The sequence below is a fragment of the Vulpes vulpes genome, chromosome 7, assembly GCF_048418805.1.
Source record: "Vulpes vulpes isolate BD-2025 chromosome 7, VulVul3, whole genome shotgun sequence".
NCBI classification, from domain to species: Eukaryota; Metazoa; Chordata; class Mammalia; order Carnivora; family Canidae; genus Vulpes; species Vulpes vulpes.
Window position 1 is genome coordinate 45,599,890 of NC_132786.1, and position 18,372 is coordinate 45,618,261.

Here is an 18,372-nt window from a genome sequence, read left to right on the forward strand (position 1 = left end):
CAAACACCAAAAATGATAGATAAATGATAAGGTGTAAAATAGCTGTGTTTGTATTTCTGGTGCCCAGTATAAGGAATTGACTCACAACAGACATTTAGTAAAAATTTGTGTTTATTTAAGGTACTCAGTAAACCAGACTGTAGTCAGATCACAGAACCCTATAATAAATAAATACAAGATAAATCAAGTTTTTGGGTTTGAAGAGAAGCCTGGGCAAAAAGAACGTCATCCAGGAAAAAACATGTAATTTAATGTATTCAGTTTTATGAAGAAAATTTTGAATGAAGTAAAGGAGCTTGGGGAATGGAAAAGAGTGGTGAGGGAAATCATATATTTTCAGTAAACTGTGTCCTTCAGTAGCCCCCACATAGCACATAAGCCAGTGAATGACTTGATGGCAAACTGCTAGGATAGTGAAGAGGTAATATGCTAGGTATTTCGAAAACACCTACTTAAAGGTTTGGACTGTAATTCTGTTATAAAAGATATTATGGGGTCCTGGGATGGCAAATACATTTCTTTTCTATGCCAGCTCTAGTATGTTGATTTTCATGGATAAGAATGCCAAATATCTGCTCTATGTAGAGAGCTGGAAGTGGTATTACTTTGTTTCTGCCCATTGCTGATATACTAGCATTGTATGTTTTTTTGATAAGATAGTATTTCCTCAAAAGATTTTTTTTTTTTTCACATTTAGTAATTTTCTTGTAACTGTTGAGGACTTTTTCTGAATTTTTGCTCTTTAATTTGTGTTTATTTTTTTTTAACTTGTGTTTAAAAACTACTTCCCCAAGTCCTCTTTTCTGCTCCAACTCCACTACTATGCTGAACACAAACTTGTGTCTAAAAATGATAACAGTTTTAAATCACTTTACAATGTCAAATATAAATTAATGTAAGTATTTCTTGGGATTGTTGTTATAACTGATGAAAATTGTATACTTGTTTTTGTAGAAAATGAAGTGTGGTCCAGCCATATACATAAATAGGGAATATGTGGTTATATTAAAGTTTATTATGCACTGAAATAACTTGGTGAGAGCAGGAATGGTTTCTCTGCCTCCTGTAACTCCATTGCCCCCCTTTTTATCCAGATTTTATATAGATGGTATTAACTTTGTTATTTTAAAATATTTGAGCACATTGGCCTTTATTATCAATAAATAGCAAGTTGAAAATTGAGATACGATGTATGATAAAGTTAACCTGACAAGATTCTAGAGGTTTTTCCTTAGAACTGTTGATAACTTAAATAAATGTAAAGATACTGACCTTAATAAGTAGGTATCTTAGTTGGGCTTGGCACAACAAAATACTGTAGACTGGATGCCTTAAACAACAGCCATTTATTTTTCACAGTTCTGGAGAGTGGGAAGTCCAAGATCATGGTGTCCGCAGATTTGGTACTTGGTTAGGACCCTCTTCCTGGCTTGCAGATAGCCACATTCTCCCTGTGTCCTCACATGGCTCTGATGTCTCTTTTTTTTTTTTTTTTTTTTTTAAGATTTCATTTATTTAATCATGAGACACAGAGAGAGAGAGAGAGATCGGCACAGGCAGAAGGAGAAGCAGGCTCCATGCAGGGAGCCTGACGGGGGACTCAATCCTGGGTCTCCAGTATCACACCCTGGGCTGAAGGCAGCGCTAACCGCTGAGCCGCCAGGGCTGCCCTGGTGTGTCTTTTCTTAAAAGGGCGCTAATGCCACCATGGGGGCTCCCACTCTCATTAACTCATCTAAGAACTTGATTACCTCCCAAAAGCCCCACCTCCTAATACATTGGGAGTTAAGGCTTCCACATAGGAGTTTGGGGGGGGAACACAGAGATTCAGCCCATGACCACACAGACCTGGCATAAATAACTGTACTTGTTATTTTAGTATTATTTTTAAATAACTAAACCAGTTCTTTAATTTTTCATCCAGAACTTAAATTTGTCATTAATTTAACATCCTCCCTTTATTAGTGCTCTTTAATCAGCAGCAGCACAATATCCAGTGTTCCTACTCAGCTATCTAGAGCAGTGCTGTCCAGTAGAACTTACTACAACGATGGAAATGTTTTATATATGCATTGTCTAATATGGTAGCCATTAGCTACATGGGCTATCAAGCACTTGAAATGTGGGTAATGGGACCGAGGAACTAAATTTTAACATAAATAGCCACATGGCTAGTAGTTTCCCAGTTGAACAGATACAGACTCTCATTCTCCCAGGTTTCTATACCAAAGTCTTTTTTTTTTTTTTTTTAAGATTTTAATTTATTTATATGAGAGAGAACAAGAGAGATCACAGAAGGAGAGGGAAGGCTGACTCCCTGCTGAACAGAGAGCACAATGTGGGCTCGATCCCAGGATGCCAAGATCATGACCTGAGCCAAAGTCAGATACTTAACTGACTGAGCCACCCAGGCACCCCAGGCCAAGGTCTTTTGAGCTAGCATAGACATATTTCAGAGACATATTTCAGAGTGTGTAAGAGCCTTTATGGCCAGGAAAGAGAAAAGTAAAAGGCATCTGAGAATTAGAAGTCAAAGAGGATTAAGAATTGAAGTTTAGGGAGAGGAAGAAACACTTTGTATCTTGTATTCCAAGTGCCATAAAATGGCAAAAGCACATCTACTTTCCAATTTTCATTGAAGGAGGAACAAAATGGTCCCGTTTCCTAAAACATGTTCCATAATGCCTAAATTTCCTTTAATCAGAGATAGAACTTTTATTTCATAATTGAAAAGTTTAAAAGATTAATAGCGAGGAGAAAGAACACAGTTGTGAAATGAGTTTTAGAATGTGAGACTCCCCTTAATCACACTATACACAGAAATTATTTTGAAATTAAAGTCCTGAAAAGTCTAAAACTATAAAACGTCTTTAAAAAATCTTCATGATTTAACATAAGCAAAGATTTCTTAGGGTGCACAAAGCATTAACTGGAAAAGAAAAAAATTGATAAACTAGACTTCATTAAAAATAGAATCTTGCTTTTCAAAAGACACCATTAGGAAACATAATCTTGGTACATATATCTGACAAGGACTATATAGAAATGACAAATCCCGACTACATAAAGAAGTTTTACAATTCACTTATAAGACCAATGACTTGGTAAAAAGAGCAAGAGATTTGAACAGGCACTACAGGAAGAAGATCTCTAAACAGTGGCCAGTGTGCAAGTTAAAGCCACAGGAGAAATTACCTCCCATGCATGAGAAAGGCTGAAATTAAAAAGATTGACAATTAGAAGTGTTGGTGTGAATGTAGAGCATTTGGAACTTTCACACTGCTTTATGAGATTATAAAATTGTACAACCACTTTGGAAAGCAATTTGGCGGTTTCTTAAAAAAAAGTTAAATATAAACTTGGCATGTGACCAGTTTTTCTTGTAGGGAGTCATCCAAGAGAAATGAAAACCTAAGTCCACAAAAACATTTGTATTCTAATGTTCATAGCATCTTTAGTCATGATAGCCTCAAACTGGAGCATCAGATAAATGGATAAAATATGGTATATGCTTACAGTGGAATACTATTCAGCCATTAAGAAATAATGAACTTCTAAAATATGACAACATGAATTAATTTCAGAAACATATTGAAAGAAAAGCAGCCAGACACAGAAGAGTATATACTGAATTGTTCTAGAGCCAGCAAGACGATCTGTGGTGATAGAAATATTATGAGTTGGGTGTAGTGGAGACTGACTACAGAAGGATACAAAGGAACGTTCTGGGCTGATGGAAATGGTCTTTTAGGGAAGGTGGTTACGTGGGCGTATGTTTTTTTTTTTTTTAGAACTCATCAAACTGTGTACACTTAGTGGGAGCACTGTTGTATGTAAATTATATTTCAATAAAGATCATTTTAAAAAATACGAATGATGCTGTCATGTTTTTCTTTTGATAAACCAGATATAGTAAGGTCCTAGGCATTGTTAGGCTTCAGAGATGGGAGAATTTCCCTGAGGGTGTAGAAATAATTTAAAATGTTTACTTTTCCAAGTTAGAATTTAATCAGCAGCTGGCTCTGTGTATTTTTATCTACTTAATGATACATGTTCTGAAAGGTTACTTAATATTTTAATGTTCTTTGTGGCTGTTCAACCTTTAATAGCTTTGATTATATCACAATTTTAAGTATATAGTTTTATGCAAATACTTAACTTCTATATTAAATTTTTAGTATTTGTCATAAAATTTTTAAAAGAAATATTAGTGATTTTTATTTTTTTTTAAACTATAACTTAGGAAACTTTTGAGAAGAACTTTGAGAGAGAAACACATAAAATAAGTGAGCAAAATGATGCTGATAATGCTAGCGTCATGTCTGTATCTTCAAATTTTGAGCCTTTTGCAACAGATGATCTAGGTAAGCAGAATTTTTTATAATCTTAGGAACATGACTTTAATACAGCCTTTGAATTATATTGATTAAGAAACAAAAGTCCAAAAAAGGCAAAATGTGGTGGAAAGACTGGACTTAAAAGTCTATCAGTGTAAAGTTAAGAATCTCCTGTTAACTCTTTAGTCTTTGACAAATCATCTCCTATTCTGACTGCATATTCTAAGGAAATGGGAGTCTTAACCTATCTTGCTCTATGTTCTTAGAAAAATATATAGAACTTTCTAGCGTGTCTAATAGGAGCTCAAGAAATGTTAACTTACTTCCCTTAAGGTTTTCTAGTTAATGGGAAAAATTTAGAGGTATCAGGGCCTCATCCAATCACATTTTCAATAATATTCACTTCCCAATTTGCAAGAACTGAAATTTCTTAGCATAGATAATCCAGTGAGAAACCCAGGTAATTCTGAATGTACACTGATGCATTACTTTTTGTTTTCATCATTAGTAAAACAGATGCTTGGTGGGGTATATAATTCAAAGGAAAGAATAAAAGCCAGAATCTCAGGACTTGGAAAGGAGACTCGGGAAAAGAAACACATGCTCAGTTTGTTTTCCTGGCTGTGGCCTATTGAGATACTGGAGGTTCAATCATTCAGACCTCTAGGGTACTTAGTTGATAAAATGATCTGACGTCCTATTATTCTAGTGTTTGCTCATAGGATAATTAGATTTAGATGATTCCAAAGGCCTACAAAGAAAGGGGCCAAGCCTTGCCCTGTTATTAGGTATACACCTTTTACCAAAGCAGTAAGTCTTTCTTTTGCCTTACAGGGACTATCACGGAGTCTAAGCCTAGCTCTCTTCTGAGGAAATCAAGTCTGAACTGATCTCATCCCATTATAGAGACAGATCTCTCTGTGGCCCGCTCTGTCTCCTTCATTTATTCCCCCTTTCTGAGTTACCAAAATGACTTTGAGTCCTGTTTTGTTTCATTTACTGATTTTTTTTTTTTTTTTCTCAAAATCCTTCACCCCTAGCTTTGTCTAAAGTAGATGAAGGAAAACTGGGAACTCTTTCTTAGGCCTTTTCCTTACCTTCTTTACTTGCATTCAGTTAGATCCTTTTCATCAGAATTTGGGTGATATCTTGGGATTTATTTTCTTTGTACTGTTTACATGAAGCAACATAGTGACTATGAAATCAATATGGGCTTCAGAATCTAAAAGAGTAATATATGCCAAGTCACCCAACTAGTATAGTGTTTAGAACTTGCTACTTTTCCTTACCTGTGGTCAGACCTTTTTTTTTTTTTTTAATTAATATATTGTGAGGAATACATGGTAAAGTTTGCTTTATATATTCTCAAAATGTTTCTGTTTCACATGTAGGTAACACTGTGATTCACTTAGATCAGGCATTAGCCAGAATGAGGGAATACGAGCGTATGAAGACTGAGGCTGAAAGTAGCACAAATATAAGATGCACCTGCAGGATTCTTGAGGATGAGGATGGTGCTGCCGCCACAAGTACGGTTACTAATTTAGAAGGTGTGTTCTCGGTTGAGTAAAAGTACAAAAACTACTGTTCTATATGTAAAGAAAATGTATAGCCTCACCTGATGCCTAATAGTTTTATTACCACTTTCTTTTAACTAAGGGTGCTAAAACTATATAGATTCTTCTTTGTATTATTTCAGCATAAAATCATCAGATTTCAATATTTAGAATTCTGAATAATGCATATGTCTAATGTCACAGGCTTTATTTTGCTAATGAATCATTTTCTTTTTAAAAATAGAAACTCCTATTGAAAATCATGGTTCACAACAACCTGTAAGTGAAGTTTCTACTGTTCCATGTCCTAGAATTGATACTCAGCAGCTGGACCGGCAAATTAAAGCCATTATGAAAGAAGTCATTCCTTTTTTGAAGGTAAGCAATATTTTTTTAAAAATAAATACTTTCTGTGTTTTGTTCTCTAATACTTATAAAAGACTTCATTGTAGTAAATTCAGAAAATAACAGGTAAACAAAAGAAAGCTAAAAACACATCGGTTTCATCAATTATTCTGTAAATTTATCTCCTGTTATTTGTAAAATATATACTCATCTCCCAGAAAAGGATATTTCTTTTCCTATAAGTTATAAGAATATGTATATATATTTACATAGATATATTTGTGTAGATGGGTACATTTTATAGTTTGAAACCATTCTTTGAGGTTGAGTTGACTAAAACTATGCAAGCATTTACTTTCATTTTAGGCATAGATAAGTGTTGCCTTTTTTGTGTTAATGTTTTGTTTTATCATGAGCGATCCAATAAATACCTTTAAGCATGTCTTTTTTGATAAAATTATAATTACTTAGAAAAAAATTATACTTAGTAATATACTAAGTATATTAGTAATATTTTTTATCTTGAAATAATTTTTAATGTTTTAAAATTTAGAGCACACAAATACATGTTTTAGCTAAAGAATGAAAATGTATGATGGTGTCTAATAAAATTGACATTACAAAAGAAGACCATGTTAAAACCTCAAAAATAGAAGTAAACATTTAAGTAAAACAAAACCCCAAAAAAACCCATATGCTAAGACATACTGCTTTTAAAATCCTGATAAATAGAGTTGCCTAAATGCAGACTTGAGACATTGAGATTTTACTTTAGGACTAAAAAAAAACCCCAAAAGACACCAGAATGCCTGTCATTTTAAATGTGTTTTTAAAAATGTCTGCACATTGTTTTCCTGCTGGCAATTGCAGTGTAATCAAGTAGATAATAAAACAGCTGTATTCCAATAGGATGATAAAAAAGTATGCCATCTGGTCTTCCTGTTAAGTATAGTTTACTTCATAAAGCAACAAGAAGTCACACTACATACTACTTTTCTACGTCAGACCTTCCCTGCCACTCATGCTCCAAAGTGAACACAGTTGAAAACTACTTAAGAGAAAATGAAAACAAAAATTTTCATGTTTATAGTTTCTAAGCACAGGATAATCTGTGCAGAAGGAAAGTACAGGAAGAGTGTTACCATTTATGTGCTCTTCAGGAAAATACTACTTACAGATGCTCAGATGGATAGAATCGCTGATTTACATACTGGTCATTGGGAGGAAAAAAACAAGAGTTTCAGAATTTCCTCAGATTTTGGTAGGTCCTTCCAAAATACAAAGATCAGAGATAATTTATTCATATAGTCCTTTCCTAGAACTTTATCAAATAATTAAGTAGCACCATAATGGCGGAAGTCATAGTAAGGAAAAGGAGGTAAGGGAAGAAAAGAGTACTCCCTTTTTACTACCCACTCTTCTCTACCAGACTACTAGGATTCAGTGAGTTCTTAGTGAATACAGTAATCAAAATGTGTTTTATTGGAATAAAGTACTTTCTAGAGGGAGTCTGCCCAGAATGTAGTGCTTCCTTTAATATTTCAAAAGAAGTATGTAATTTCAGGGCAGCCTGGGTGGCTCAGCGGTTTAGTGCCGCCTTCAGTCCAGGGCCTGATCCTGGGAGACCCAGGATCGAGTCCCACGTCAGGCTCCCTGCATGGAGCCTGCTTCTCCCTCTGCTTGTGTCTCTGCCTCTCTGTGTGTGTGTGTCTCATGAATGAATAAATAAAATATTAAAAAAAAAAAGAAATGTGATTTCAGGACAAGCAGATTTCTCTAAAATCCTAATGACAACCAGTTGCAGCTTAGCAAAGTTTTGCTTTAATGCTTAAGAATGTCAGATGATAATGATACTTAGAAGAGCATCTTTGTCACCACAGGGTAAGAATTTAATCAGCACAAGAGGCATCTGCTAGCAAGTTATATGACTAAAAGAACCCAGAGTTCATCTATTTCTTTCTTATGTGAACTTCACTGAGCTATGGGGATCTCCTGGGGATCTAGGTTTATGGTTAACTTCCCTTCTTATTATAAACAAATCAATTCTAACCACTACGCCTGCTTTATGTAAAAATATCAAAACCTTATAAACCTTTATTGGTAGCAATATTTATTTACTATGTAATTATTTTCTGGGATTTAAAATATTTAGATGATTTAGCTTTATGCTTAGGGAATGCAGTCATCTGCAGTTAGGAAATTTTATTGCTTTTACATTTTGTGTCTGATTTAATTGATGTCCTCTCATAAATATTCACTTACTAAATTTAGCATTTCAGGAAGTTTTTGAGGCCAACAAATGAGTAGAACTAATGATTAGATTTTAACTGTTATGTCTCATTTCACTTCAAATCTTGACTTTCTTGGTAGGATTATAGAACTTCTTTGTTAAAGTCAGCATTATAAGCTAGACTTAAAATCAGTCACCTAAGCTAGACTTCTTGACTCTCACAGCTTCTGTCACCAGAAGTCAAAAATTGATTTTCACCTTAAGAGCAATCACTTTTCTTCTTTCCAATACATAATCTTAACTCAGATTCTCATATTTTGCCTAGCCAGCCTATCATAATGGGCATGAAATGAATGTTTACTCAGGAGACTCCTTAGCCTTCAAGAGATTTCACTACTGGACCTGATACATACTTTCCCAACTTTATCTCTCCCCACTCTCCTACTGTTCCACTCACTCACTTCAAATTACTCAGTATTTCCTATTCCTGCCATTGCATTTTCATATATCAGCCCTTAGTACAATTTGCCATTACCGAAAATTTAAATGCTTCACTCTTTTCTGCTTGGCTAAAATATCCTTTCTTCAGACATAATTGTTGTTTCCAATCTGCTACCACAGCTACTTACAGAACCTGGTTTATGCTGTTTTTAGGATATCTGTACATTCAGCAAGTACTGAGTGTCTCCTGTGAGCTGGCCCCAGTACTAGGGGATAAATAAGAAATAGCCCCTGGAATTAAAAAGTGTTATCAGTTGGACAGTGCATAGCATGTAGTGATTATTCATCTATCTGACTTTCTCCTCTGCTGTTTGAGCCCTTGAAGAAAAGGGATTGTTCCCCCCCCCCCCCCCTTTTTTTAACTACCTTTTCTGTCACATGATTTTTTCAAAAATGACCTTAAATCCTTCAATTTAAGGAACCTTAGAAATCATCTGGTTTAGCCACCTCATTTTACACATTTCTACAGAAAACCAGAACATAAACTTACCTGAGTAAGGTTAGAAGATCTGCCCAAATGAGTTTAGCAGCAGAAGAGGGATTAGAATCATGATATACTTGATGTGGATGTTTTATGGACTCACTTCCACAAGTAAACCATGATTTGGATTATTAGGTAGCTTGCACATGCTTCTAAAGGAAGATGAGGGAGAAGAGATTTGCCCAGAAAGGTTTGTTAGGGAAGTTAGGACAATGGTTCTCAACTGGGGGTAACTTTGACACTAAAAACATTTTGTAATGTCTACATACAGTTTTAGTTCTCAGGACTCTTAGGAGAGTAGAGGGTGCTATTGGCATCTAGTGGGTAGAGGCCAGAGTGCTGCTGATCATCCTACACCACACAGACTGTCCCTAATGCCAAGACTGAGAAAGCTGAGTTAGAAGACCCATGGAGCAAGTGGGGAGCAGGTGAGTTGAAAGAACATGGTTGAAATGAACTGAACTGCAAATGGGAAGACAGGCCATATGGAAACCATGGCATGAGTAATTCTTAAGATATAGAAAAGAAGTGATAAAAAGTATTAATTCAGCCTGATTCTTTTACTGGCTGTTAATCTGCTGTGGTGGGTCAGAATACACAAATCCCTAACATATGTAGTACAGGAGTTTGGCTCTTCTTATGAATGTATATTTGTAAATGTATATCTGAATGTTGAGAAACATCTATGCAAGAAAAAAAATCGTGTGAATTAATATTTTTAAAACAATATTAAGTTTATATCCTAACCAACTATGATTTTTCTCAGGAGCACATGGATGAAGTATGCTCTTCTCAACTTCTAACTTCAGTAAGGCGTATGGTTTTGACCCTCACCCAGCAAAATGATGAGAGCAAAGAATTTGTGAAGTTCTTTCATAAACAACTTGGAAGTATATTACAGGTAAGAGTTTATACTTATATGGCCTACCCTCTAGTTTGGAACTTTTTGTTGTCATTTTCTGGCAGTACGCAATATATTCAAATAAATATTCATTCTGGCATCCATTGGGGAAGACATTTCAGTACCTTTTTAGGTTATTCCTTTACCTGGTTTTAAAAAAATTGTATTAGGGCCTGCATCTTCATTTGACTCGATAATTTCTAAGGCCTGTCCAAACTATGATAAAATTTTGTTTTGATTTTTCTCCTTCCCAGTAAGAACATTTCAAGGTTGGGATGTTTAGAAAGTAATTCTATGATATTTTCTAAAATAATTTTTTATCAGTGTGGGAAATCATAGAAACTAGAAAACTGTTGATTGTAGAGACTTCTTAGGTTGTATGAGTAACTTTAAATTAATGTTAAGGTCATGGTTCTCAACTGAGGGCAATTTTGCAATGCCTGCAGACATTTTTCAGGCAGGAAGTGGCTGGTACTAATATCATGTGGCCTGTTAATAGTGCTGAGGTTGAGAATCCCTTTGTTAAGTAAGGCTACCTTAGTTCATCTGATAAGCATCTTTACAGTTTAAATACACTCATGTATTTTTTCCATTGAGATAGTTCAGTGACTTGTATTATTATTACTCCAAACTAGGAAATAGGTTTTTCTTTTCATCTTTATTACAAAACTTTTCCATAAAACTGTTCCTTCTTATTCTTGTGTTTTAGAGAGAGTATTATCACTTTGTGTATTAACTTTCTAAAAACCTTAGGCTTGATGCAAATTTCCACCACTATAATTTTCCATTTTGTTTTTATTAAGGCTAAACTATAAATTCAATAATAGATTTTAAGTTGTGCTGTCTCTAATTTTATTAACACATAATCTATAAAGAATATAAGACATGTGTTATGCAGTTTAACAATGTTTAGGATAGTTTTATTATTTTTTATAAATTTAAGTAGTTTATTCCTATAGAAAGAAATAACTCCATTCTAGAATCAGGCTCAAAGATAAATCATTTATAATTAAATATTTTTGTATTTTTGTTTATAAAGATCCATGTAATCCTACCTCAGTTTGTCTACTGTTACCATAATTGAGACAGATGCCAAAGTATTAATTTGGAAATATGTTTTTTTTTTTTTTCCTTAAGAAAATCTGGCTGCTTTTCTTTTAATGCTATTCCTGATTCTTTTTTTCCCCCCACAAAGGAACCTAGAGAAGAATAAAGTTCAGTTTATAGTAAATCTTGCCCAGAGTACTGAAAATCTTTCATGAGGTAGAGCTTAAAATACCATCTTCTACTTTTTCTCTAAGAAACCTATTCAGTGAATTTTTTTTTTTTTCACAAGGCAGCTTCATTTGTACTTCTTCCAAGATTGTGCTAGATAAGGTGGTTTTTTGGAAGGAGGAGACACAGAACATAGTTGTTTACCTGTTTCTAAATGGCACAGTCCATACTTTTAGGAAGAAAAAGAACTGCAGTTTTATATTTAAAAAAATAAAAGTGTAGAATGTAGTTGGCTTATTCATTTGAAGATGCTGTATTTCAACTTGAATAGAGCTAAAGTGCCATTGTTTTTAAACTGATTGTGAAGGGAAAGTTTAAATTAGAATGACTGGCTGGCTTTATATAACATTTATATAACATTTAGAGAAGACTTTGTATTTTCCTCTCTGGGCACCTCAGCTTCTCACTGTGGTACATATGTATCCCCTGGGTTGCTCATTTGTGGCTACCAGTTCTATTAATTAGGACAAAAGCTGTGGATGATCACATGTTCTTCCTTTTGTATACTCTTTAAGCAGGACTAGCATGATTCCTACTTAGAATATTAACTATCTTGGGTGCCTGGGTGGTCCATTTGGCTAAATGTCCAACTCTCGGTTTTAGCTCAGGTTATAGTCTTGGGGTCCTGAGATGGAGCCCAGCATAGGGCTCCATGTTCAGTGCGGAGTCTGCTTGATCTTAGCCATTAGTTTTAGCTTTTTTTCCACACTAAAAAGTAATAAAATTGTTTTTCGCTGAGTGTTTAAATTTGTTAATCCTCTGTATTGCTCTACTCACAGTTAAAGTTTATCTTTAAAGTTACTTGGTTTACCTTTGAATAGGATTCACTGGCAAAATTTGCTGGCAGAAAACTGAAAGACTGTGGAGAAGATCTTCTTGTAGAGATATCTGAAGTGTTATTTAATGAATTGGCTTTCTTTAAGCTCATGCAAGATTTGGATAATAATAGTATAACTGTTAAACAGAAGTGCAAAAGGAAAATAGAAGCAGCTGGAGTGATACAGTCTTATGCCAAAGAGGTAAGTGACATTCATTTTGATTTTAGGAGTAGATAATAAGCCTAAAAATATAGTTCTTGATCATTATTAACTAAAATTATACTAGACCTCAGCCAATGTATTTTCTAAGTCATGGCACTTAATCAGATTACATAAGTCAGTACATATGCTAGCCACACACTGAATCTCAGATATAACAGCAGTGGCTAAAAGATCAGGAATGCAGACAGGAATTGGTGACAGGAATTATCAGACATCTTACCTTACTGTCACTTAAGTCTTCAGAGAAGAGAGGAAGACTGGGATCTGATCCTTGGCCAGCTGTCTGCAGTAGCTATTTCAACCTCGATAGATCTCAGATCTGCCAGGAATGTTTATCACTCAGGCCAACACACATGCTTGTTTACAAGTTAAGGCTTTGGTTGCACATTTCTATAGCTTCTTTCACCCTATTAAGTTGGTCTTGATATGAAATTGGTCTCCATATGAAATTGGATGGGGTTTTTCTCCTTAACTTGAGGCATCACCAGAAGATTTCTACCTTAGACCTCTCCCTTCTCTTGACTCTCTAATAATGAGAAGGAAAGCACGTTGAGACCCAAAACACAAGGAGAAAACCCTTCTCCCTGAAACCTAAAAAGTAAGGTTCAAGCCATCCATTTCACACTTAATACTTTCACTTCTGACCTAGATTAAGTTTCAGATCATTCGAGCTATTGCTAAAAGCTTGAAGAAAATAAAACAGGATAAAACCATAATAAATGATCGGAAAGACTACTTTAAGATAGGCAGTCTCGGATGCCTGGGTGTCTCAGTGGTTGAGCATCTGCCTTTGGCTCAGGTCACGATCCCAGGAGTCCTGGGATTGAGTCCTGCATCGGGTTCCCCACAGGAAGCCTGCTTCTCCTTCTGCCTATGTCTCTGCCTCTCTTTCTGTCCCTAATAAACAAATGAATAAAATCTTTAAAGGAAAAAAAAATAGGCAGTCCTGTTAGGCCGTTTGAGTGGGTGAAGTATGAACTAACGCATGAAAGACGAGTTTATAATGAAAGTGAAAGGGAACAACATTCCAGGCAGAGAGAACTATAAGTTCAAAGACACTGAGGCAGAATTGACCATTTGGGAGAACAGAAAGAAGGCCAGGGCAGCAGGAACACCTCCTGTGAGGTGAGAGTGTAGGAGATGAGGTCACCTAGGTAGGTAAGACCAAAAGTATGGGGCCTCAGCAACCATGGTAAGGACCTTCTGTTTGATTTTCTTCTTAGCATGATGGAAACTCATGGAAAATTTTGAAATTGAGGAGTGATATCTCATGTGCAGTTCAGAAGATTTGTCTAGTTATATTATACTTGAGTTGTAGGATAGAAGAGAGGGAAGCAGAGACCAGTGGTAAGGCTGTTGGACGAGTCCAGGAGGAAATGTGATTAGCTTCCAGTGCACACCAGCATTTTGACGATCCAGTCAGTGAAGCATTCTTGTGATTGAGACGTGGATAATACAGTTAGAGCACAGGCTGATTCCTGGTGTCTGACTTGTGCACTGAAGAGCTATTTACTGAGATTGGGAAAACTGAAGGAGGCTGAGGTTTGGGGAGGAAGTCAAGGTTTTTGTTTTAGAATTACTGAATTAGAGCTGCTCATTATTTAGGGAGATGTCTGGTAGGCAGTTTGGTTAGTTTAAAAGATTTTAATGAAAGAGTTTAATTTGGAAAGAATTCAAGAAAGCATTCAACTCTTTGGATTGTGGTAAAAATGCAGCATTTGTTAAATTACTGAATATCTAAATTTACTCCTGAGAAAGGTCATCCCTAAATTCTGCTTAATTTGCTTGTAGGCCAAAAGGATTCTTGAAGGAGATCATGGCTCACCTGCTGGAGAAATTGATGATGAAGACAAAGTATGTGGCTAATTAACTTATGTCTAAATATAATGCTTTTGAGACAAAAGATTAAATAACTTTAACAGCTTTTACCCTGTTTGAGAGAAAACTTTATTATCAGTTGTCCTTTCTTCTGACAAAACTTAATTTTCTTTTAAAAAAACTTTGTTATTTATATTAGATACTAATTTTTGTGATAAGTTTACTCTATATATTTTAAAATATATTTTAAGGAATTCATTACATGTATTTGTGGCTAGGACAAGGATGAAACTGAAACAGTTAAGCAGACTCAGACATCTGAGATATATGATGGTGATGGTCCCAAAAATGTGAGATCAGATGTTTCTGATCAAGAGGAAGATGAAGAAAGTGAAGAATGTCCGGTGTCTATTAGTAAGTGTAAAGATTCCATACCGGGTGTATACGTTAGCCCTTTTTAGGTCACTTATCCAAACAGTTGGGCGGAGTGTAATGGACGTAGAATTGTGTGTCCAACAATTCTGAACAGTCTGGTGTGGACTTGACCAAATGACCTGTCCTTTCAGCACCACACTGTCCTGCTTACTCTTTTGAAGATCTCAGATACCACATATAAAGGACTTGCGTAATGTAGGAATGCAGTACATGGTAGCTTCTATTAAGACTCAGTGCTGGAAATTTACTAAAATCTCTGTTAATTAACTTAGACTTGTCCAAAGCTGAAACTCAGGCTTTGACTAATTATGGAAGTGGAGAAGACGAGAATGAGGATGAAGAAATAGAAGAATTTGAAGAGGGACCTGTGGATGTCCAGACGTCACTTCAGGCTAACACTGAAGCTACAGAAGAAACTGAACATGATGATCAGGTATTCCAGTCCAGACCAACACATCTTCCTCCAGTCTTCTTTAATTACTGAAGGCAGATCTTTTTAAAGATGTCAAAATTTACAGCTTCCTTGTTCTTGTTTTCATGAATAAACAAATTTCATTAATACCCTTATTGAAATCTCAAACACTAGTTTATTTTTGTATTTAGCAATGCTTATATGTATAACACTTTAATCTTTTTTTCTTTTTTGTGTGTGTAACAAGTCCTAAAAACTGACATTACTTGGAAGATCTGGAGTTTTCATTTATCTTTATGTATTTCCTACTTATACATGGAAATAGTATATAACAAAATCATTCCCTTTGCTACCTCCACTTCATCCTGTCCCACAGGCAGCACTTTGTATGATTTCTTTGGCTATTTGACTCTCTATTTCTGAATAGCATGTGTGTATTTTTATTTCACTTATGCACTTGACATTCTCTTTTGACTTCCTATTATAGTAGGTGAAGACTTTTTAGATCACTTATGACTCATTTAATTATATTAATCCTGTCCTCATTCAGTTGTATCTTTTGCTTAAATCTACATTTAACCATAGATTTTATCAGACTACATAAATATTACTGACTGCCAAACTAAGCAAAAGCTTAGTCTTATACAATTTTTTCACCTGAAATTAGTAATTGTCTCAATTTTTTATTTGCCTAATTTTCTTTGACACACACCGAAGTCTTTGTTCTGCCCACCAATAGCTGTATAAACTTCTCAGTAGACTTTTCTGCACATACCCTTCCTGCTTCATCCTGGCTTTGGCTCTTCATTAGACTTGCTCACTAGCTAGCAGCCTGGGAATCCCCCTTGTCATTCTTTATTCCATTTGTTTCTGAAATCCAGTCTTCTCCTTTTACCTCATTTTGGTAGAGCAGATCTCTAGTACTTCTCTGAGAAAGAGTGCATCAATGATAAATATTTTGAGACTTTTTAAATGTCTAAGAAAATCTTTAAATTCTTCCATGTTGAACCATTATCTTCCCTTAAATTTTTGAGGCATTACTCCTTTGTATTCCAGTTTTCAGTGCCTCTGTTGAGAAGGCTAATGCCTTTTTTAGTTCTGATTCTTTGTATCTTACTTCTTTCCCACATAACCCCATCCCCACCTCCACCCCCGCCCCCAGGAGTTCTGGAGTTTTACAGTGATACACATTGTTGTGCCTCTACTTTCATTCACTCTACTGGGTACTTAGTGGGTCTGTAAGTAATCGATAACCATGTCCTTTATTTTGGTAAATGTTCTTTTTTTTTGTATTTCTTCCCCACTGTTTTTCTTTCATTCCTCTTGGAATTAATACTGTCAGACATTATTAGCCCTCATGGGTTGATTTTCTGATTTTCTCCTCTTCCTTTTATTCTCCCATTGCTTTTTGTTGTTGTTTTACTTTCTGGAAGATTTAATACTTATACAAATGTCATATTTTTAATTTCTAAATATTTTTGTTTTGATTACTTTTTTATAGCATGCTGTTAGAGAGGCACTATCTTCTCTTACCCATCTGGAGGCTTTCTTCAAATGTCAGTGGTGCCTTCATTGTTTATACTAAAAAGATATACTAGAAAGCCAGTTGAGTTTGCTCTGGGCTTCGCTGTCAGGCTTAGATAGCTTTTTGACAGAAAATCCCAAATGTTGATAGCTATTGGTCTTTTCTCCGGAGTGGCTTGTTTTTGCAAAGGGTCTTCTATTCTCCTCCTGCCTAGGAGGAGGTCTATATTTATACTTCTTGGCTGCCTGCGTTCAGGAGCTAGATGTGGGCATGGTGCTGAAGGTACCATCACTATTCAAAGACTTGTGCTGAATCCTTCTGTTTTCAGCATGACATTTTACCCTATCCTTATTTGTGCTTTTTGCACCCCACCCTTAACCCTGGCAACCCCCGAGGTTTGAGGCTTACTAGTTCAACTTATCCAAAATATGGTCTCCCATTTTCTGTCAAAGTTGGGGGAGGGAACTTCAGTGTTTGCATTTTCTTTAAACAGCTTTCAAGAACCACCAGCACCACCTTCTTTTCATCCACACTATTCCCCTTCCGTGCATGAGGGGATTCTGATTTTGTTCTCTCCTCCTGCTAAAGGCACTAGGCTTTATCTTTCCCCCCTCAACTCTTCCATTCACTTAACATCTACAAATAAATGGATGTCTCTTAGTTTCATTCAAGAGAGTCTGATATGAAAATTAAAAAAAAAAAAACCCAGTGGAATCCATAATACTCTAGTTCTCTATTATTTTGAGGTTAAGGAAAAAGTAAAACCTTTTTACTTAGCCATCTTAAAGTTTCAACTACAGCCGCCTTCTTGAACACTTTCAGAAGATATTTTTAAATTCCCTTGTATGAAAGTCTCAGGTTGGACAGACAACCTTACATTCTTAACCATCTCCTATATAATGGCCATATATTTTAGGCCTTGCTATTAAGACATCACTTTTTCCTTCTAGGTACTACAACATGACTTTGAAAAATCAGGAGAAAGCAAAAATGTCCCATCAGAACAAGATCCCACTACTAGTAAAGGCAAGAAATGTAAAGTGTTCAATTTTAAGATTATCTAAAGTGCCCTTAATGTGCTTAAAAGCTAAAAAAATAAATTCTTAGCTAATGTAAGTTTGAAGGTATTTTTGGACCTGATGTATGTCTTTTTTTCTTCCCCTAAATCCTTTGTAGAAAACAGGACTTTTTTCCTTCAAACAACTGCTCGAGAAAAGCTGATAATTAAACACATAGAAAAAAATCTTACAAGAAAGTATCTTTAGATATAAATGTGGGGGATTTTTTAGAATACCCATTCCTGGGTATTACTCATGAATATCCTGCTTCATTAGAAATTGGGTGGATGTCAAGAGTCTAATTTTTAAAACATCCTCTGTTAAATCTGATCAATAATTTTAGGAATCACTGATAAGGAAAAATTTATAATTGTCTCTTTTTTTGGGTCTTAAATGTCTTGATTATTCATTCATACATACTAGTTGGTGTAATTTTAAAATTTAACAGCTGTTGCATT

At 35.3% G+C, this 18,372-nt stretch overlaps 2 protein-coding genes across 51 annotated transcripts in view; one reads left to right on the plus strand and one right to left on the minus strand.

Moving 5' to 3' along the window:
- PCM1 (pericentriolar material 1) overlaps positions 1-18,372 on the plus strand; it is an 80,330-nt gene that overhangs the window by 56,406 nt on the left and 5,552 nt on the right. For 25 of the 50 annotated variants that reach the window (XM_072763649.1, XM_072763689.1, XM_072763662.1 and 22 more), the window contains 9 exons: positions 4,244-4,364; positions 5,729-5,887; positions 6,138-6,271; positions 10,217-10,351; positions 12,448-12,645; positions 14,458-14,520; positions 14,763-14,898; positions 15,192-15,352; positions 17,807-17,882. In XM_072763649.1, coding sequence (XP_072619750.1) covers positions 4,244-4,364; positions 5,729-5,887; positions 6,138-6,271; positions 10,217-10,351; positions 12,448-12,645; positions 14,458-14,520; positions 14,763-14,898; positions 15,192-15,352; positions 17,807-17,882 — 1,183 coding nt within the window. Of the gene's footprint in view, positions 1-4,243; positions 4,365-5,728; positions 5,888-6,137; positions 6,272-10,216; positions 10,352-12,447; positions 12,646-14,457; positions 14,521-14,762; positions 14,899-15,191; positions 15,353-17,806; positions 17,892-18,372 lie in introns of all 50 variants that reach the window. The other 25 variants (XM_072763644.1, XM_072763658.1, XM_072763671.1 and 22 more) reach the window with 1 other exon arrangement.
- The window catches only part of FRG1 (FSHD region gene 1), a 128,999-nt gene that overhangs the window by 17,241 nt on the left and 93,386 nt on the right, over positions 1-18,372 (minus strand). The gene's annotated exons all lie outside the window — the stretch shown is intronic.